The sequence below is a fragment of the Anguilla rostrata genome, chromosome 8 (genome assembly GCF_018555375.3).
Source record: "Anguilla rostrata isolate EN2019 chromosome 8, ASM1855537v3, whole genome shotgun sequence".
Lineage (NCBI taxonomy): Eukaryota > Metazoa > Chordata > Actinopteri > Anguilliformes > Anguillidae > Anguilla > Anguilla rostrata.
The window spans coordinates 20,223,008-20,244,920 of NC_057940.1; the positions used below are offsets into that span (position 1 = coordinate 20,223,008).

At 38.5% G+C, this 21,913-nt stretch overlaps 3 protein-coding genes across 6 annotated transcripts; 2 read left to right on the forward strand and 1 right to left on the reverse strand.

Annotated features, from left to right (window-relative positions):
* Window positions 1-103: 103 nt before the first annotated feature.
* Window positions 104-4,681, reverse strand: higd1a (HIG1 hypoxia inducible domain family, member 1A). The gene is made up of 4 exons (XM_064346943.1): window positions 4,534-4,681; window positions 3,325-3,396; window positions 2,904-3,038; window positions 104-1,358 (listed from the first exon to the last, which is right to left on the reverse strand). The coding sequence occupies exons 2-4, from the start codon at window positions 3,392-3,394 to the stop codon at window positions 1,285-1,287; spliced, it is 279 nt and encodes a 92-aa protein (XP_064203013.1). The 5' UTR covers window positions 3,395-3,396; window positions 4,534-4,681; the 3' UTR covers window positions 104-1,284.
* Window positions 4,682-5,132: 451 nt separating this feature from the next.
* Window positions 5,133-10,419, forward strand: LOC135261076 (atypical chemokine receptor 2). 4 transcript variants are annotated; one of them, XM_064346947.1, is made up of 3 exons: window positions 5,133-5,955; window positions 8,840-9,459; window positions 9,574-10,419. In XM_064346947.1, the coding sequence occupies exons 1-3, from the start codon at window positions 5,921-5,923 to the stop codon at window positions 9,954-9,956; spliced, it is 1,038 nt and encodes a 345-aa protein (XP_064203017.1). In that variant the 5' UTR covers window positions 5,133-5,920; the 3' UTR covers window positions 9,957-10,419. The 4 variants fall into 4 exon arrangements, with proteins under 4 accessions (XP_064203017.1, XP_064203014.1, XP_064203016.1 ...); XM_064346946.1 differs by adding an exon at window positions 7,492-7,577 and having other exon boundaries at window positions 5,136-5,955; window positions 8,840-10,419; XM_064346944.1 differs by having other exon boundaries at window positions 5,135-5,955; window positions 8,840-10,419.
* A 5,020-nt stretch (window positions 10,420-15,439) lies between these two features.
* Window positions 15,440-18,018, forward strand: LOC135261077 (5-beta-cholestane-3-alpha,7-alpha-diol 12-alpha-hydroxylase-like). Its single transcript, XM_064346949.1, has one exon. The coding sequence runs from the start codon at window positions 15,468-15,470 to the stop codon at window positions 17,001-17,003; it is 1,536 nt and encodes a 511-aa protein (XP_064203019.1). The 5' UTR covers window positions 15,440-15,467; the 3' UTR covers window positions 17,004-18,018.
* The last annotated feature ends 3,895 nt before the right edge of the window (window positions 18,019-21,913 follow it).

Genomic DNA, 21,913 nt, shown 5'->3' on the forward strand with positions numbered 1-21,913 from the left:
TCTATACTTTATGATGACATCCACCTTCCAATACACTGGATTTGAAGTTTGTGAATCACTTGTACAGTGAATCACAGTATAAATTAAATGTGAGGCATTTGAATTAATTCAAGAAAAACTTTTAATGAAGAGATCCAAATAGACTAGACATAACCTTATAACCCCCCCCCCCCCCAACACACACACACCACGCACAGATAGTCATTTTCTCTGACATTCAGAAATCTGACAATTGTGCTCCACACAGATAAATCAAATAAATAGCATATCCCATTTAAATTTTCACACCAATTCCTATTCACTGTGTATCACAGCCAAGGTGTAATTCCACCAAGAATACTTTAATTTTTACATTTATGTGACCATTGTTCTTTTAAGAAACAAATGGCACAAAAATATCATTTTCCTTAGATAATAATCCATTTGCTGTTCTCATCATAACACACTGTAGATAAAATGTGGCATTTTGAATGCCATTGCCTTTACTCTCCTAATATCATCATAAAAGTATAAATAAAATGCATTTCCCATTATTAAACAGACCAGTGAAAACAAAAGAGTATGAGGTATCAAACATGTTCTCTCCATAAATCAGAAATTCTGAACAGTATGTATAAGTTCAAAATGTTTCTTGTATAAAGATGAAGTCCTACTAGAGGAGGTCTTTTGAATATGAAAATAAACTATATAACTATATAATATCTTGATCTTATGCCTGTTTGAAATGCCCTGGCACTTGCACAAAGAGGGTTCTTTCCTTTTTTAATAATTTTCTTTCCTTCACAAATAACCTTGTCTTTCCAGCCCAACATTTGCTTTTAATCTAAGACTATTTATCTGACTCCACTACTGATCCCAGAAAGACGTTTCAAGCATTCACAAATTGGAACCATTTCCCAGTTGCACTGTGAAATGAACTTAACAAATTTCCACATTTTTACTCTGCTGCCTTCTGCTCTAACGTCATTTTCAGCGTGGAATGAGAGTTCCCTGATTAATGTACGACAACCCAGTTTGAAATTACTGGATGGAGTGGATCTACCCTGAAGTCCATAACAGTAATATTAAATCATTGCATTTTGTACAGATTAGGCATTACATTTTGACAGAGCACAGTGATATATGTGGTCAGAAGGTGCAATCTAAAAATGCACCAAAAGGTTGCTAACGCAATTCATACACCATTACAAACGAATATGAATTGCACTTATATTAAGAGTACATCAACGACTTAACACCTTAATGAGGCGTCATCCGAGAACATAAATGGGCCGGTGAACATTTTCAGTGGTTTTTCAGGGCTTTCTCCTGTTCTCTGGGCTTCACAATGTAGTCTCTGTACATTGAATAAATGACTCCTGTAAAATAAGACACACATTGAAAACAAGCATTAAAACATAGCAATCAAATGTCAATATAGAAGCAAAATTGGGATTTAAAACTTCACTGTTCTCACCGCAAGTTTAGCCTTTAGTCATTTTTAGTAGCAGCCAACTAAACATTACTTACACAATTTTAAAACAAGAAAAGGTAACACAAACTTTTGGGGAAAGTTCCATTGATTCCTGTTAAGCCATATATATGGTATTAGTAACACAATTAAAGGTCACTTTTGCCAGCTTGTGATAGTCTAGATAACATGCACTACACCACACCATCACTTACAACTCCAAATCTACATTTTGCAGCAGCTATTTGGTGGTTATTGTTCAGTTTAGTACAACTGGATAAAATTTTGGCAAGAGCCAAGAGCTTGCCAAAACATCAAATTTAATTGGAGTATTATTCAGAAAACACATATAACATAACATAATGACAAGAACAGGCCACTCAGCCCAACATGCTCACCTATTTTCAACCACTAAAGTGTACCTACCTAGAGCTCAGTTTACCAACAAACTAGATATTATCTAGAACGGTATCAAGCCTGGTCTTGAAAAACCCTGTACTATATGACCTGGTAAGCCATTCCATGCAGTGACTATTCTGTGTGAAAAAATACTTTCCAACGTCTGTCCGGAATCTAACTTTTGGTAAATTCCATTCAAGCCCCCTCAATATTCAAATCGCCATTAAGTCTCATTTTACTAAACTTGAAGAGATTAAGCATCTTAAATCCCATCATTCCATTATCTATACCCGGTGATTCCTGGTCCAGGTCAGGGGAGGTGCTGGAGCCTATCCCATCATGCAGAATCCCAGAGTCAAGAATACACCCTGGACAGTTTGCCAGTCTATCACAGAGAAGCATCTTAAGTCTTTCCTCATACCTTTTATCTTTCATACCAGAACCCAATTTGGTTGTCCTTCTTTGAACCTTTCCCTGAGCCTCCACGTCTTAGTAGTACGGTCCCCAGAACTGCACACAATATTCAATGTGGTCTGACAAAGATATTGTATAACTTCCTTGGATTTATACTCAATGTATTTGACTATAAATCCCAGCATCCTGTGGACTTTTTTTTTTTTTTACTGTTACAGCACAGTGCCTACAACCTGAGAGTCTTTCATCAACTACTACTCAAGTTTTTTTTTCCCCCAAATTGAGCACATTCAAATTTTGTTCCTCCCATAAAGTAGTCCTGCCTTAAGTTTCCATTTCCCAACTCTACATCTCTGTGGAATGCCACTTCTCACAGTACCCTGCTCAGATAAAATCCCTCCTACTACTCTGTGTTCTGCCCTGTAGGCAGTTCCGGACCCACTCTGAAATACCTCCTGTAATTCCAACAGTCTTCATTTTGAAAATGAGTCTCATGTGGTACCTTATCCTAGCGTTTTGGAAATATGAAGCATAACAAATTTTCCAGCTGTGAAGCTAGCTTTGAGTTACGACTCGAGGGCTGTTATGAATTTTCTATTTGCATGTTAGGGAACAATAAATAATATGCAAAAGAGGCTACCGATGGTCATTGCTCCCACCACAAATCCCTGGGCAGCCACACGCATATGGATGAGATGGACGGACATTTTTGTGTCCCCCCGGCTCTTCAATCTGTACAGGCCATAGCCCACAATTGCAAAGAATCCTGCCATCCCTGAAAGAGATACCAAGAGTTTTATTGCTGTAACCTGCTACAAGGCAGCACCAACAAGCTGTACTAAACTTGAATGTCATTGTATAACATAATGGCTAGGAGCTTCTGGAATTCTCTGTACTATACAGGAATGAATGTCCTTTTACTAAGGCTAATTACTGTGTAATTGGCAAGTAATTCAGATAACAGAGCACTATTAAATAATTTTAATTTTTATACACAATCGTGCGACTTATCGGCAAAACATTCTATAGCTTGATTTTAGGATATTCATAAAATCTTTTACCTGCCGGGACAAATGGATTCTCCTTAGCTTTCCTCATGAACTTCGACTCGTGCTCATCGTAGGTCGCCATTTCTGAAATATCGAATGAAACAGACAAGAAACACACACGTGAGATTACTAATAGTACACCTACAAATGTAAGCATTATTTTAAAAGGAAGTAGACAGAGTATAACAACTACTGTAACAGTGGAATTAAGTGGTTTACAAGAACATGAATCATGTTCAGACTGAAAGTTTGGAAGTTCTACCCCAGTTGTTTCACTTGTAACATTTCTGATGTGTTGTATGTGAACAAATCTGAAAATTCACAGAGAAGCCCTTCTGAACTCGAAAATGGTTACCACAAGTAAATAGTACAAACCTAGCTAGTTTCACTAAAGTCTCGCTTTGGGCACTTTGGAGAGAAGCAAACGCGTTTCTCTAACAATAGTTCACATTCATGGTTTATCATCACTTTGGACCCGATTTCTGCTGCAAGAAATGACGACTTTAGGACGCAACCCTATCTACTAGAGGTGTGGACAGGACACTGCAACAAGGAAGTTTAACAAATGGATATCGTTTGAAATACACCAGATATATTTCCACAAAGAATTGTAATGAAATGCAATGGCAATCTCAACTCTAACACATCTAACCCATGGTGTTCAGCCTAAAAGTTGTGACCAGCACATCGCTAAAGAAGCACAAACCATAATGATTTTACAATGATGCACTGAGACAACTTATAAAATGGTGGCAAGGACACTGAAAGCACGCTCGGTCAAGTCAGTCAGACCCTTCCAAAATCCATACAACACATTATTCTGCGACGACAAGATGACATGGTTGCCCGTTACAAAGACTATGTTGCGTGCGGTTATAGCAAAAGTATCCTTATTAAACCGTACGTTAATCACAGGTACCCAAATGTTTCTTCTCAATGAAAAATATAGGTTTAAAATCTACGAGCGCCGATTTTAAATCCTGGCAAGCGTTGCCAACAATTAAAATATGTAATTTGCAAGTCCGTCGCATAAGTTTAAAACATTTCGTTTAATTAGCCAACAGCCTACGCATTGTCGTATGTTCAGGGAGAGATATCATGTTTCACAAAGCAGCCTCTTCGTGTGTAATGGAGAAACGCTGGCTTAACCGTACGTTAATTTACCATTTTAAGTCTGTTTAAAAACAGTTAATACCATGGATATTGGCTTACTAGACTTACCTATTATATTGATGAAGAGGTTAATGTTGATAGAGTTCTTAGACAGAAATGCAGCCACACCTCCCGGTTTTCAGTCAAAGTTACCGGCATGCAGTGTTCCGATGTGATATAACTCTTACGAAAGCAAGCATGACGTAAGTTTCTGTTGCATACGTATATAATGGGCGTGCTCGCTTGGACATGTGCTGGGGAATGTAGTTCTTCAAGTAAATTCAAGTTAACGTTTAATAATATGAACACTGTTATTATTTAGTACTTACACACTTTTATTTGGTATTAATATATTTATATTTAGCCAATTGGTCTTGTCGTGCGTATTTGATTTGATATAATGAAAAGAATGTATACGTCCTATTTTATAAGACTACATTTCCCGGAAGGCAACTAAAATAAGGTTACATGACGTAACTTAATGGGTGTTCCTGACAACGGTGTGACAAATATCTGCCACGTGCTGCAATGGAGATCTCCTTGAATGGAACAGAATGTGCCATGTTTAGCCAGGGTCCTTATAACTGTGTTGAGCTGAGCTGAGCTGAGCTGAGCCGAGCCTAAGGACAACGTGGTCAAGTGTAATCTGTAAAGTTACTGAATATTTTTTTTTTAAAATGACAAGCAGTAGGCTATTTTAAATAATCAATTTAAGATGACATGCAGTATTGAACAAAAATTCCAACATTTGTCTGATTTAATGCTTTGTTTCGTTGTGCTTTTGTTCCGACTGCCGATAAATCCTCCTGGTAAATGAATAACACATTCATTACGTATTCAGTCTCTCGGCTATAGGTTCCCTTTGCCCCTAGCAACAAGCCGTTATGTAAAACAAAATTACTCTGGTGTGTGAGGATAATGTTACTGCACAGTAAGTTATCTGAGTATGGGACTATTTAACAGCCTTCTTGCTGTGACTACATGTAACAACAATAATCCTCGTAGTTCTTGAAGTAGGCTATTTGTATTGTGACACTGCACTGCAGTGGTTTAGAAACTGGAGTTTGCCTTAGGGTTACAGTTTCAAGTCCCAGGTCAGAACTTATATGGGAAAATCAATTGTATCCCACTGCTGTGGACTCCTTGGTGGGATTAATGGGCTAATGACAGTCCAGACTCAAACTAACAAGTCAAGGCCACATATTCCAGCCTACACTTCTAGAAAATCGCATCTGGAGTGAGCCTGCACACGGTCCTAGTGAAATGTAGCCTACTCCTCCAATGCAATTACTGTGCAGCTGAACTCGTGGGACTGCAGGGAGAAAAGCAGTGCTTTGTCCAGTCGCCCCCCATGGTGAATTATTAGTTGTGGCATCACAAAATAAGGGAGGATTTCAGTGGGATTGTCATCTTACCATGGAACAGCAATGTATCTCTGCAAGCCTACGGTCTGAAGATGGAAGAGGAAGCAGGACGATTCTCCACAAAACAGTAAGTAGCTGTCCGATTCATTCTGCACTCATTTCCTTGTCTTAAGTTGATTTAAATGGCAATATAAAAGCATAAATGCAAGGGTGAATCTTGACACTTGGTCCAACTAATAAAGTTCAGCTTCTTTGTAGCTTTCTCTTCAGTATCTTTTTCCAGTATAGCCTGCTAAAATTTGATAGATGTCTCACTAAAGTCTGCATTGTTCCTGGTTTGATTAATGTTGGTAAAAGTTGGTAATTATGCATTAGCAGCTATTGTGGTAGCTGATTAGCTAACATCATAAATTAGAGCCTTCTGGGGAAGAGTTCTTTCTCAGCTGAATATTGGGAGCCATATCTTCTGTGGCGAGCTATATGGCAAAAAACTAAAACCCTTCCCCCTGGTGGCACTGTGGTCAATTATCTGGCATTCTGCAAGGTTGGCAGCCACAGTCCGCACTGACACAGTCAGGACCAAACAGTGGACCGGATGCACACAGCTGTACGTGTCACAAATTAATTATAAATACAACCAAGCATCACAATGAACAATAATGTGAGTGGAAACAGATGTGCTAAGTTGCACTGACCTGATATGAGCTGATATAGTTCACAGTTATCTGGACCTCACTTCTCTCGTACTAGTTCCAGAAGTCAACACTTTGCAGCACTGCAGAGTTACGTACAGTTACAACTAGCATGCCAACAAAGACAACCCCAGATTATTGTTCCCTGGTCCCCAACAGACACCTGGGGACCAGACACAGAAAGACAGCCCTCACAAGAATCCATGGCAAAGAGGAACCACAGCTATACCCAGTGAGCACATTCAACTGATGGAGCAAATCAAATGGTGCTTGCATTTTGCTCCTGTCTTCCACAGAGCAGATTTTGCTGCCCCCCACCCCCACCCCCACAACTAGACACTACAAAGTTTGCTGCAGACAAACTTTTGCAAGTGGGGAGAAGTGTCCAGTAGGCCTATTCTTCCTGCACACATCCTGATACACCATAGGGAAAATAGAATAGGGACATGAATGATGTGTGTTCACTTTTCACAAACAATAGAAACCAGATAAGAGCTCATGCGTGGTTTCTATGTGAAATGTGATGACAAGTCATTTCTATATCTTTTATGAGCCCCAATATGCAGCTCCAGGAGCTTCAACTAAGCAACACCAGACACATAATTAAGCACAAAATTGAACATTCTCAAAGCCAGCGTATATTGCCTTTGAGCTTTTTCACGCCTGACGACACCATTAAGCTGCACTGAAAAAATGAATATCCTTCCTTCTTTGGTCCTGTTTGGTATTCAAGGTTACAACTTGCAATACATAGATATTCATATGCTATTTATTTGCTTTGTGTATTTCTATGGACTGTGGACATACAGGATTGTCCCTGTACGTGTTAATATATTTTCTTTTAAAGTGAAAGCATGAATACATTTGCAAGGTAAAGGAAATTAGAAATCAGAAACAGGATGAACACTATTGTAAAAAGTTTTGCAAACAAGACAAATTCCACTTCAATTTGGCCTTTGGTGTCTCTGCAGCTCTGAGAGGATTTGTATCCATTGTATCCGTGGATTTATGAAGCTTTGTGGGAAGAAACTGACCTTAACCCTATTGAAAACACTTGGTGAGCAAAAACAGGACACTTTGCTCACAAGAAAAAAAATTATTGGCTTCTAAAATATAGAAAGAAGCTAAAAAAAGAAAAAAACACCGCCAATTAAATGCTGTCCCCACTTAGCATAGCTAAATTACATGGGAACTAATTATAATAATCCAAACTGAAAGAATCTATTCAATTTAGCAATTATGAACTTTGTGAGTAAAGGAGAGAGATATAGAGATACCACCTTCCCCTGATAGTGTACTCCTTTTTTGGAGTCAGTCAGCTATAGAGACATACAAACAGCCTTTATTCTGAGTCTTGCACAGTACAATGTCCAGTGTTAATTCAACTCTGGCAGTGTTAATACAACTCTTAACAGATAATATTTGATCCCACTCTGGAGTAATTAACACTGGACATTTTCACTGCATGTGCCTGCAGATAATTTCACTTTTTTTAGAGCTATTTTAGTTATCAAATTTAGAAAATGCAAGGAGTTCAGATGATTTTTTGTCTCTGTCAAATGCCAGAATGCAAAATATGCATTGATTGCTTTACAGGATGTAACTAAGACAAGTCAACAAAATACTTGGTCCATTATCAGAAATGTATGCATATTATGTATATTAACATAAAAAGTTTTGGTACCAAATGTAAATCTCCCCAAATGGCTGGTGTTCAGACCCCGATGGCACTTTCCATGCTGTTGTATCTGTATCTACAATTGGCTCTGCTCTGCTGTAAAAACAAAAAAAAAGAACAAGAAAAACAGCAGTGACACAAAAGCAGACGGATGGTGAACTCCCCTTTAAATGGAAAAACACTTTTATTACATTTGGTATGCTTGGTATGAGGGCGTATGTGTTCAACTTTTCCTGAGGAAGTTCTGGAAATCACTTGCCTCACAACTGTATTTCTGAAGATTTGGTGGGAACACAACGGTATGTCTGCACAATTATGCTTTAATTTATTTCAATTTAATGCAAATGTAGTTTATTTACATTCTGTTCAAAAAATAACAAAATGGCTGCCATTTCTTTAGTCATATTTCCAGTTACATTCTGAGTGAAGAAATCTTTATTTGTGTGATGAAAGTACTGTTTTTCTCACAGGGACTGAATGAGTGGTTTTGGTTATGAAATGATACTTTTGATGTTGAACTTGCACTTAGTTGATGTTCCCTTGATATAGTTGGCTGTTTTATTTGTATCCATTGCAACAGAAGCTGCCAGTTTTGCATCAATATGACTGAAACCTAATATTCTTGACTCTTTTCATTTCAGCTGCATAACTCAAAGCAATATGCCTGAGCCGGACATCTCTGTTACCACCCCTCAAGAATTTGGTTCTGATTATGATTACAGTCACTACTATGCTTTTTCTGATGTCTCTTACCAAGACTATGGACTGTGTGAGAAGACGCACGTGAGAGCATTCGGCAGGATATTCCTGCCTGTTTTTTACACCTTTGTGTGCGCTCTTGACATTGTGGGAAACACTCTTCTGGTCTTTATTCTGATCAAGTACATGAAACCTTCTAGTGTAACCTCTGTATATCTTTTAAATATGGCTGCCTCTGACATTTTGTTTGCGGTGACGCTCCCGTTTTGGGCAGTCTACGCCCACTCTGAGTGGATCTTCGGTGACTTTGGGTGCAAGACGATCACATTGATTTACACAGTGAACTTGTTCAGCAGCATCTATTTCATTACATGTATCAGCCTAGATAGATATTTGAACATTGTCTGGGCCTCTTCTACCAACAGGTTTGTCAAATCGCCTAAGTGTTATGTGATGTGCATTGTGGTTTGGGCTCTCTCTTTTTTGGCCGCAGCTCCAGATCTGAACTTTGTGAAGCTGCAGGAGTTTGATGGGAAGAAGACCTGCACACATGAATTTGGAGGTGAGCACTTGTCGCCATGGAGAATTTTCTTAAAGTTCCAAATGAACATAATAGGATTTCTCATACCCTTCCTGGCAATGCTCTTCTTCTATCTGAGCATCTGCTGCTTTGCAGTTAAAATGAAGCTGGGAAAGAAATCCAGGACTCTGAAGCTGGCGGTTGCCTTGGTCGTGGTTTTCTTTGTGCTCTGGTTCCCGTACAACCTGGTCTTGTTTTTGCACTCCCTTCAAGACCTCCACGTGATTTCTGACTGTGCCACCAGCAAACGACTAGACCTTGCTATCCAAGTCACAGAGAGCCTGGCCTTCACACACACCTGTCTGAATCCCATTCTATATGCCTTTGTGAACAAAAGATTCCGTAGCTGCCTCTTCAAGATCCTGAAAAAAGTTTGTAAGAGAGGAAGGGCATACTCACTTGAGTGTACGGGCAGCACAAGTATTTCTTCCGATCTGAATACCGGGATTGAACTGACAATGGTGGAAAATGTTCAGTGAATTTTTGTGACTCTGAACAAGATGAGACTCGGAGCTCTGAACTGATCAGTATCCAAAAACTCCCAGGCCTGGCAGGACTAAAAGCAGGATGTGAAGCCTTTCCTGTCACCTGTGAGATCCAGGTTCAATTTCCAATGCCATCTACAGTAATTGCATTAATTTGTATTTCCTCTGCAGATGTTCTCCTGACTATATGTGAGAAATAAAGCATATATTCAATATATTCTGCATTTAATTACAAAATGTAAGATATCATTTGTACATGAATAATATTCACTGAAAAATGTACTAGTACCATTGCATTTTTGTGACACCCATAGCATGCTGTGTACCACTATAATACACATATAACAGTCTCTGGATTTACTCAGCAAACTGTTGGTTATAATCATGTAGACGCTTTAATTTGTTTCTGTTCCAGTTTGTATTCTAGTTCATGGTATTAAAAAAATCTGTCCCAATGGCTAGGGGTCAGGAAATGATTTTCAAGCTTTTTTTCCAACTGACTGTTTCCTTTGGAACATAGCCAGAACACTGCCCAGAACATTTCAGTTGTTCACTTCAAAGGCTAGGGTAAAATTGGTATTGGCAGTGAATGCCAGCAATTTAATTAGGAGATGCATAAAGTATGATTGCCTTAAGTTGTCACAATAAAAATATAAAATCAACCATAATGATATATAAATGAGAGTAACTCTAGAGAACTTAAAACAGATATTCTAATTATAAATCCAAAATTTCCAGTGACACCGACAGAAGTTCTGGCCTTGATTCCTTGCTATTTCCTGCTCATAAACAAGATGCCTCATTTAAAATCTAAATGAATTCCTACAGATACTATGTGTCTACCTGCCCAATTCACTTAAGAATGGCCTGTCTTTTTTTTAAATTTCTACAGTTTTGAACAGAATATTTGTTCTGAACAATATTTTGCTCATAGGACATATGTAAGTTACAAACACACTTAGACTTTGAAGCAGCCTCCTAGTAATTTCCAAACCAGCAGGTGGAGACACGTCTCCATGTTGGTGGGATTTGTTGTGATGAAAATCGTGTACACATATGAGTAGACAAACCAAATAGTATATATGCCATGCCAGTCTCACAATGTGCCGCATCTATATTGTTAGGCCATAGCAATTAAAGGTAGTGTTAGTCTTTGGCTCTCTATGACTCTCAAATGATCGTTTTGTTACTTTTATTTGTGATTGGCTGTCTGTGGAAATATAAACTAAGAACCAATACTCATTAAGGCCAGTGGAGTTCAAAGCACCATTTGATAAGTTAGAGGTTCCCCACATTGAGTGATATGTGACTAATTTGTAAGTATATAATTATTAGACCATAATTTGAAGGCAACATGTAATGGAATTCAAGCAATTTATCACTGACCTATACAGTATGGCTGTACAATATTCCATCAACTGTTTGTTAAATTCACCTTGTGACCCCTAAGGTTTTGGTGGCAGGGAGTAGGAAGGGGATGCAGAAAAAACTAAATCGACAGTGAAGAATGAATTAAAAACGATTTATTCCATGACTGGCACTAAGCACATTAGAATCACTCAAAAGTCTTCCTGGTAGAACTTTTGCTAAAGCTCCTATTTATGAGACAATTACATTAATTTTATTTTACTCCATTGTAGCCTTTTTTAATGGTATGCCATTTCATCTGATTGACTTCCAAAATGTAATAAAGTTGTGCACCCAAGACACAGAAACAAAACAGGTAAATACACATTCTTTTTAAGAATGGAAATATATGTATGCATGATTTCATCAGATTCATTTTTAAATATTTAGCTGTACTTCACATTTCTGAAGAATATTACTGTTTGTTTATAACATATGCCATCTCCGCTAAATACATTTTTAAATAAATGCTTGTTACAAAATATGAGTCCACTTGTATAAGCAGCTCTGGTCCACTTCCAGGATGACAATGAGAATAGTTATGTTTATTTTTTCAACAGTTCTCACAGGTCCTGCTGGCTGATAAATATTACTGCTGATAAATATGTTTCTGAGGGATAAACCGTTGAAAATTATTAATGTTCCAGTACTTAACCAGCAGATGTCAGTATTGTTTCATCTAATGGGATACTGAACTTGAATTAAGACAGTTCATTTTTATATATATGAGCAGAATTTGTTTTTCTTCATAATATGGGAACCATAACTGTGTTATAGGTCAATCCAGTTACTGTGTTGACCTTAAACATGTGAGGTCACTGACTTCCACAAAATGTGAGCAAGCCACCACTTTCACTCTGCAGTCCACCGGTTATCATGTAGCTATAAAGCATAATAATATTTAAGATTCTTGTGGTACTTCCGATGTCCTCTGTGCTGTTAATCTTAGTTCCAGATTTTAACTTCCTACACTTGGATTAAGATATTAAACTATTCTAAATTAGGGGTAATACAGTTCTGTGACATAAATATGGAGTTTTTTTTTTTTTTTACTGCAGTATGTTTCTATGACTATGTTTCTATAAGTGCTTGTGTATGTACATTTTACATGAAATGACAACTGATAAAGGAATTATGAACAAGTGCCATATGGGCACAAATGAGACTACACATGACAGATGTTTTCCAGGAACCTAACTTCAGGGGGCAATGAACTGGGGTTATCCACAACAGTGGGCTCCCAAAACTCGTTACTGTGCCCTAGGAGACCCATTGAGCAATGTTGCCATGGCATCAGTGTCATGGTAAGTTATTATAGGTCAGCAAACAGCAATTCCCTTTTTCAATCAATGAATTTAATTAATTTAAAATTCAAAAATTAAATTATATTGGCATCCTCTGATTTCATTAAAGAAAAGAGTGTCGTGTAAAAGTATTTGACCCCTTCCAGATTTCCTCTAGGATTGCCTATTTGTCACACTGAATGGTTTCAGATCTTCAGACAGTACGGGGGAACTGGGTGATGTTAATGGTTTGTCAGGCGCTGGTGTGTGGAACAACACAGGAAAATGAGAATAACAGAATACTCCACCTTTCCACAAAATGTAACTAAATATGAAAGTTGTTATTGCAATGCAACCAAATGTCTTATTTTTTAGTCAACCAAACACACACTTGTCAAGAGATCCTACATTGCTCTCCATCAACTTGGTGCAGAGAAAGAAAAAGTAGAATACAATTTCAAATTTTCTAGCATAAAAGATAATGTGGGGTATTCTTTTCGTGTATTTTCATAGTGTGTTTTTTCCGTTAAATGAAATTTAAAACTTGCATTTTGTGTTTAATTAAGGTCTCTTTATCTAGTCTTACATTTTGTCCAAAGATCTGAAACCAGTGCAACAAATATGCAATCTTAGAGGAAATCTGGAAGGGATCAAATACTTTTTTCACGACATTCTTTTTTTTTAATGAAATCAGAGGATGCCAAATATCATTCAATTTTGTTAATTCATTGACTTTATTGTTTGAAAAATGTGTAGTTAGCTGCCTGCTTTCAAAGGGAATTGCTGTTTGCTGACCTATAATAACTTACCATGTCACCGATACCATGGCAACATTGCTCAATAAGTTTCGTAGGGCACAGTAAAGACTTGAAACCTTTGGAAGCCCACTGTTGTGGATTACCCCGGTTCATTGCCCCCTGAAGTTAAGTTCCTGGAAAACATCTGTCATCTGCAGTCTGTAGCCAAAAAGTTCATAAAATCATAAAAAAAAAGCCAGAGTAAAGTTTGCAGGTGACCACCAGGATGAAGACCTAGCCTTTTGGAGGAGTGTTCTCTGGTCAGATGAAACAAAAATGGAACTGTATGGCCATAATGATGTGTGCTATGCATGGAGAAAAGGGTGAGGCTTTTCATCCGAAGAACACCATTCCAACTGTGAAGCATGGGGGTGGCATCATCATGTTGTGGGGATGGTTTGCTGGAAAAGGGATTGGTGCACTTCAGAAAATAGATGGAATCATGAGGAAGGAGGATTTATTTTTAAATTGTACTTAAATCATGTGAATGAGTTGAATGAATTAATATACTACAGTGAATGGCCTGCTACTACATAAATTCCACTGCTACATCCCACTGGAAATGTGAAATTTGTTTACAAATATCTTGGCAATTCATGTATTGCTTCATTCTGGGAATGTACTGTACAATCACTTTGAGATTATTTAGCACAATGCTTTAAACATAAATTTTATTTTAAAATGCACATTATGTAGAGTTCATTGTGGATAACATTTAATAATATGCTGTATTATGTCCTTGAACCCAGTGTTCACAGTTTTTAAAGGACAGACTGTCAAATGTATATCAAAAAGTTATCAAAAAATAAGAAACTGATAACATTCTTAATGCAATGCATTCATATCTGTAACAGTGGGTAACATTCAGTGTTGGGCAAGCTACTTGGAAAGTGTAGTAAGCTAAACTACCAGTTACTCTACATTAAATGAAGCTTCACTACACTGAAGCTACCCCGCAGAGAAATGTAGAAATGTAATTCAAAAAATCAATGACGCAACAAAGCAGTCTATGCAAATAATACAAGCAACAATTAAACGAATAGGCGCGAGTGCAATAACTAAAATAAACAGCGTACCTAGCTACATACCTATCTTTCCATCAAGTAAACTCAAGCTCGCGTGTGTTTGTATTCCAGGCATCAGCCCAAGGACTGCGACGTGATGTCACCGTCATACAGAAGTGCTTCTGTCGGCTACACATACAGGTCAGTGTATAGCGGTGGCGTCATTTACTGATCCTTAGCAGTTTTATTTCAGACCGCAGCAAGTATGGAAGAACGTTTCGTTATATGGTCAAATGGCATTCCATAACAGAAATGCTTGGGGAAATGTAGCTTGTGTGGACGCTACCGCACTACTTGAGCAATAAAAGAGCTTCGCCACTGAAAAGCTATTTGATTCAGAAAACAGCGACGCTACCACCACGCTACTGAGAAATGTTGTTAAACTTGTACTTCTACCGACGCTACTGCCCAACACTGGTAACATTTGAAAGAATAGTTGCCATTTCTTAAAGGCGATTTATGCAACCTCTTCTCTCTCCTGCAATACTCTAATATTATAAATCATACAGTGTTCTTTTTTGTCAGTTCTTCTGTACTTAATAACTTCCAAACCAGCACACTGATGACTGATTCTCGGAAATGATCTTTATCCTTTTGCTTCTGTTACTTATTAACCATTTATACAAGAATCAGTTTTTTACCATTTCATGCCGTCATTCTGTTTCTTTTTCAGTTTGGTAACAAAGATTTATGTGAGGACATTGTTGAGTTTTTTAGTGGTCCACCTTATGTTTCCATATGTTAAAAATAAATATATATCCAAACATCACCCTCACTGTGTACTAAGTTCACAAATAGCTGACAGAAGTCAGCTGGGAAATAGTTAATGTTACCGTCATTCGTTATTCGATCTGATTACAAAAGTGGTGTTGCAATAGACAGGGGAGGAGTAAAGCTGTTGCTGATAAATACAGAGGAATTCCTCAGCAGTTCATTAATTCCAAGTGCAACAAGATGGGGCTTTTGCTGCCTGCCCTGATTGCCCTTGTGGCAGCTGTGATCGGGGGACTCTACATCCTGGGGGCATTCCGCAAACGGCAGCCCGGAGAGCCGCCACTGGAGAAGGGGCCCATACCTTGGCTGGGTCACATCCTGGAGTTTCGGAATGACACCGCCCTGTTCCTCCAGAGGATGAAAGAGAAGCACGGGGACATTTTCACAGTGCAGCTAGCTGGATTCTACTTCACATTCATCATGGATCCATTGTCCTTTGGCAACATAGTGAAAGAGGCCCGGGCTAAGCTTGATTTCAACAAGTTTGCCAGGCATTTGGTGAAAAGAGTGTTTGACTACCAACCCACGGACAATGACCACGAACTCTTGCACGCAAGCAGCAACAAGCACTTGATGGGTGATGGCCTGGAGGTCATGACCCAATCTATGATGAAAAACCTACAGAGCATGATGTTGCACAGCATTGACTCCACAACAGAGCAGGGCGCCTGGAAAGAGGATGGGCTGTTCCACTACAGTTACAATATCGTCTTTCGGGCAGGTTACTTGGCCCTGTTCGGCAATGAGACTGCTAAGACCTGTGGCACCCTGGACAAAGCCCATGAAGTCGACCGCTTGGAGTCCGACAAGTTCTTTTACGAATTCAGGAAGTATGACAAACTGTTCCCCAGGCTCGCATATGGGGTCCTGCCCCCCAGGGAGAAGATGGAGGTGGAGAGGCTGAAGAGGCTGTTCTGGAGTACACTGTCAGTGCATAAGTTGAGCGAGAAGGAGAACATCAGTGGCTGGGTTCTGGACCAACAGGAGGCAAGAAGAGAGATGGGGATGGATGAGTCAATGCGCAACCGGCACCTGTTCCTCCTCCTCTGGGCGGCCCAGGGCAACACAGGACCATCTTCTTTCTGGCTGCTCCTCCACCTCATGAAGCACCCTGAAGCACTGAAGGCCGTCCGGAACGAGGTTGAGGAACTGCTAAGGGAGACGGGGCAGGAGGTAAAGCGAGGAGGACCGCTCATTGATCTCACTCGTGACATGCTGCTCAAAACACCTGTCCTGGACAGCGCGGTGGAGGAGACTCTCAGGCTCAAGACTGCCCCCGTTCTCATCCGGGGCGTGATGGAAGACATGTCCCTGAAGATGGCTGATGGGAATGAGTACAGAATTCGCCAGGGCGACCGAGTGTCCCTCTTCCCCTACTCTGCTGTCCAGATGGACCCTGAGGTCCATCCTGAACCACACACCTTCAAGTACAACCGCTTTCTCACACCAGAGGGCAGCAAAAAGACCGATTTCTACAAGAACGGCAAAAAGCTGAGATACTACAACATGCCCTGGGGTGCTGGGGTCAGCATGTGCCCAGGCCGCTTCTTCGCCACCAATGAGCTGAAGCAGTTCGTCTTCCTCATGCTCACATATTTTGACTTTGAGCTGAAGAACCCTCATGAAGAGATCCCTGCCATTGACGTCAAGCGATGGGGTTTTGGCTCTATGCATCCAGTCAGAGACATTCAGTTCAGATACAGACGGCGTTTCTAGATTGCACTAAAGACCATGCAGGGGAAGCTTACATGCTGGGTAGGATTCAATTAATTGTCAACACATTTTTAGGGTACTTTTTACTAACAACCATCAAAAATCAACCATCAATGTTTAAAAAAGCAAAAACTATAACATTATATTTTTAAAGAAAAATATATTGCTGTCTGCTGTGCATAGTTTTAGTTTTATATGTTTTAGCTTTTGTTTATGTAAAATGATATTTTTAAGGAAAGCCTAGCTTTGTTTGGTAGATGTTGACTTTATTCAACAATATGTCTGGCAATATTCAAAACAATTTTAGCCTACTAATTCCTGTATGCTCTCAAGAGTTAAATCTAAAATAACTTCATTTTCAGTTTTCCATTATAGACAACTTGGTGGAATGCATCCTACCCACGCTTCTGAAAATAAAGATGCAATTGATTAAAGAGCAAGTGTGTTCTTAATAAAATTCATGAACAGAATATACAACAGTATACAACAACTAATCCTGCCTACATTTCACATATAGCTGTGTGATCAAGATTGGTAAATGCAGAATAAAGAAACAATTTTAGTTGCACCAAATGTTTTGCAGCTGCACTGCATGTTATCATTACTATTTATCTATTTATTTTTAATTTATTTTTGCTGGAGGAATGCCATGTTGAATATGTTGCAAAAGAGCTGGACCCCCTGAATCATGTGCATCCCAGAAATAACTTGAGGTTCTTCTGTCCCCTGAAGTACAATCACATGAGCAGTCAGTGGCTTATGGTTTACCCACATGTAATGAACAATTAATTTAGCAATGTGCGTATCTAAAATAATTACTTATTTTAAACCACAATAAATAGCTTTTTATGTTTCTAAATTTCTTATTTTGAGCCACCATAAATTGTTTTTTCTTTTACTACACTTATATGTACACATGGATATTTCTCTACCTGTGTGTACATGTCAATGTCTGTTAAGTACTTTGTGCTGCCTCGGTCAGAAAAAGTGCTGTATAAATTTGAATGATTTGACTTGACTTGACTTGAATCTATGAGTATGAGTATCATTTCACTCAGGTTCAGATAGATTATGTAATGACATCATTGAAAAACCTATACATTTTATTTGTTTCAGCTTGAAACTTGATGACGTCGTCAACAGCGCAAATATGAATGTGTGGAACTGACCAATATGATGTTTTCAAAAAGTCACTACACCATTTGAATACAAAGATACTGTTTTGCCTGAAATTTGACCTGGTGATACAGAAAGGTAATTGGGAATGCAGCAGAGTGCAAAAACAGTGTATACATTATGATCTGTACAGTTCATGATAATTTGTAAGGTTTCTCACACTTCATTGTAGGAGGTTGCCATTTCAGTAAGCCAACCTACTGTTAGTTGGAATAAATCTTATCCACAAAATATTTTCAAATATCATTGCATTGGTACAACAGTAGGTACAATGACAAAACACTGAATACATTTAACATTCTAAATATATTTGAATGCAGTATTACAATGTGTCACATAATATATTATATTTACCTCCATATAGAACCACAATTATTTATTTATTTATTTATTTATTTATTTATTTATTTATTTTCTGGAATAAATTACTCAGAATAAGGCCAAATGGTATATTATGGCACAGTGGGTTATGGTAAATCATTGATGAAAATTGTGTTTTTAATTATTATTTCATATAAATAGTTTTATTTAATATTACTTCTGTAAATTATCACTGTTGAAATCATGCCTCTGTACTTCACTCACAAAGGATTATGTTTCTGGCCTTTCCAGAGTGCTGAAATTTGCAGACATGCAGACTGTTCAATCATGTGTAAATGGACAAAAATAGCATTTGCATACCAATTAACAGGATCACTTGGGAAACAAATATCTCCTGGCGTTTGCTTAGTTAATGGCTATGGCCAACATAGAGACACCATGTCTTTCCCTCTAGAGACTCTGTTAGGCATAACAGACCACAAGGTCCTTGTGGAGACCTGTGCTGACCTTTGTTTGCTGGGACAGTACAATCATTTCTCAACCCCGTGTAACAGGGGAGTATCTTTCTTTTCTGTTATAAATGTCAGACTAACTAGCAAAAGGAACAGTTCACACCACACGCATTGAACATTGAGTCTGTATCTGTACAGCTGATAGTGGTAGCAGCCTTCTCTGCATTGTGTTCAGTTCATGTTGACAGACAACTCCAACAACAAACAGATGACATCAGATGGTTTTCACGTTCAAAGGTGGTGGTTTTATTACACATCTGGTTTCTGGGGGAATACAAGCCCGGTCTCACTATTTGCTCATTAAAACAAGCTGAAACTTTAAACTGAAACTAAAGTCCTGTACGCACCGAACATGATGCTACTAAATACAAAATTGCTAAATATTTGCAAACAATTTTTTTTGCACCAAAACCTTTGACATAGAGTACAAAATTTTCACCATATCTGAAAGTTCACAACAAAAAAAACCAAAAAAAACAAACTGGAATCCAGAAGTAGCAGCAGTGAGGATCAGATGTTATTTTTCTTTTGAACAAACAAATGAAAAGGGAAAGGCAGCTACATTGGGTGGCCTACATCCCATTTTGAAAAAAAAGAATAGAACATGGGGAGTTACACATGGCCTACTCATACAAAAGCTCAAGTTGTACAATGACCATTTTTACCGGAATGTCTGTACATCAGAATGTCTGTGGGTGAGTTCAAGGCATTATTGGTAGTGCTAGCTAGGCATGTAACTAGATAAATTTTGATGGTATGATTGTAGTCTGAGGAAATATGGTTTCAGAAGTAATTTATTTATTATTCGACACAATGGAGGGGAAAATAATTAAAAAATAATAAAAAGTTTTATTGTATTTTCCCACATCGTTCTTTTGGTCCTGCAAATAAAACAAGTAAGCCTACTTTATACCTAATACATATACATAAGGTGGGGAGAGGTAGGTCCATTTTAGCAATGCTGCGTCCATATAAAATCAGCTTGAATGAAAAGTAAAGTAAATTTGTATAGAGGACTGCACACTGCCCCAGGGTGAATGTCACAGTTTTGGGCCAGTGCTGAACATAGATAACATTAACTATTTTTTTTTTTTTTTTTAACCTTGCTTGGGCATGCAGGGGTGCATGGTGATCTCTAAGATGCTGAAGCTTGTGTTGGATCCTTTTTGTTGACATGTTTTGCAAATTGAATAGACCATCTGTCTTCTTCAACAACCCACTGGTCAAAATGTCTCCTGTCGGTACACTTACTTTCGCCACAGCCACTGTCTTTGCCACTCAAAAAAAAGCCACTTGCCAGCCAGGCACACCACACACAGAAAGAATGTGCAACAAAGGAGTACGATAAAGAAGATGCCCAACATGCTTCAAGCCAGCTAAATAAAAGAGGACTGAGTGGGTGCTCAATAGCCAGGACACTGGTGTCATGGTTCTGTCTTTTTGTTTCTATTTTTCGCTAGTTGGCGGCACTTCTCAGTTTTTGTATTTCTTTTCATTCCCTCATTGTTTCCCCATGTTAATTGTATTATTGTTTTCCATTATTGTCCCGTTATTCTATCGTTGTTCCCACCTGTGTCTTGTTATCCCCTCCTTTTCTGGTTTGATTGTTCTTTGAGTTCACCTGTGTCTTGTTACCCCTGTCTATTTAAGTTCTTTGTCCCCTTGACTCAGGTGCTGGTTCCTTGTGTTTGTTTCCGACTTGTGTTTGTTTCTGACCGTATGTTCCTGCCCGTTTTTTCCTGCCTACGTTTCACGTGTGTTTCTACCTGCCTGAGTTTTGGACCTGCTTGTATTCTGCCTTCCTGTTTCTGTTCACTGTTTCTGTCCTAGTCATTTGTTTTCTTGTCAAGTTTTTTTCTGGTATTTGAGTTTTTTGGTTTTGCCTGCCGTGGCCTCTTTTTGGTTCCCTGTTTTGTTTATTGTTTATAGTAAAATCATTTGTTTAAACTTTCCTTTTGAGTTCCTGTGTTTTTTCCGCTCTGCATCTGGGTCCTACCCTCCCGAACGTGACAACTGGAGCACACATTGCTCAGGGCAAAAGGCACTGTTTTAATGAACAAGGTGGGATTGACATGTCAACATGTACGACGACTTCCTCTGAAACAAAAAAACACAGAAGTGCTAGGGCTGCACTGGGAGGAATATATATATATATATATATATATATATATATATATACCCTCCCATCAATTATACAGTGTAAAGTTTGTATGTGTAGAAACTAAAATTCCTTGTACAAGTTATTACATCCATCTAATAACATATGACAATATTCATTGATACAATAAAAAAGGGGTAAAGAAAACCAAAAAATGAAATTAATAAAGGGAAAAGTTAAACAAATTATAGCCAATGCTGTCCCAGAAATGTTTTTTTGACAGAGCAGCATTGAACGAAATGCTGAACACCGTAGCTAGATATAGTAGATTCTAAAGTTCTTATGGAACAATGATGTTTTCAAGCACAGCTAATAGTGTAACTGGAAGTTATGATTCAGTATGGCTGAAAATATGGATATTTTCCCTCATGCTAAAAAAAATAACGATGTCAGTTGATAAGCTGACATGCCCCAACTGTATAAAACCACCTAGCAGCATACACTCTGCCTCGCAGCATCATCTCCTCCAGTGTTATGCTAATTAGTTGGCTAAGCCTTTTATCAAGTGCACATTTCTATCAAGTGCACATTTCAGTTACACTCAACTGAGGGAATAAAAACCTGGACTGACCTGTTTCCCTGGTGTTAGACTAATTAGCTGGTAACCACTGTCGTGCAAGTGAGAAGGTACGACTTTGGCCATGGGGCCTGGCATCATCATGCATATCTTTGAGGACAACTCGCATCTGTTGTAGTAGAATACTGAATACTGTTGAAATTAGACCTTTCTTTTAAAATTATTATTT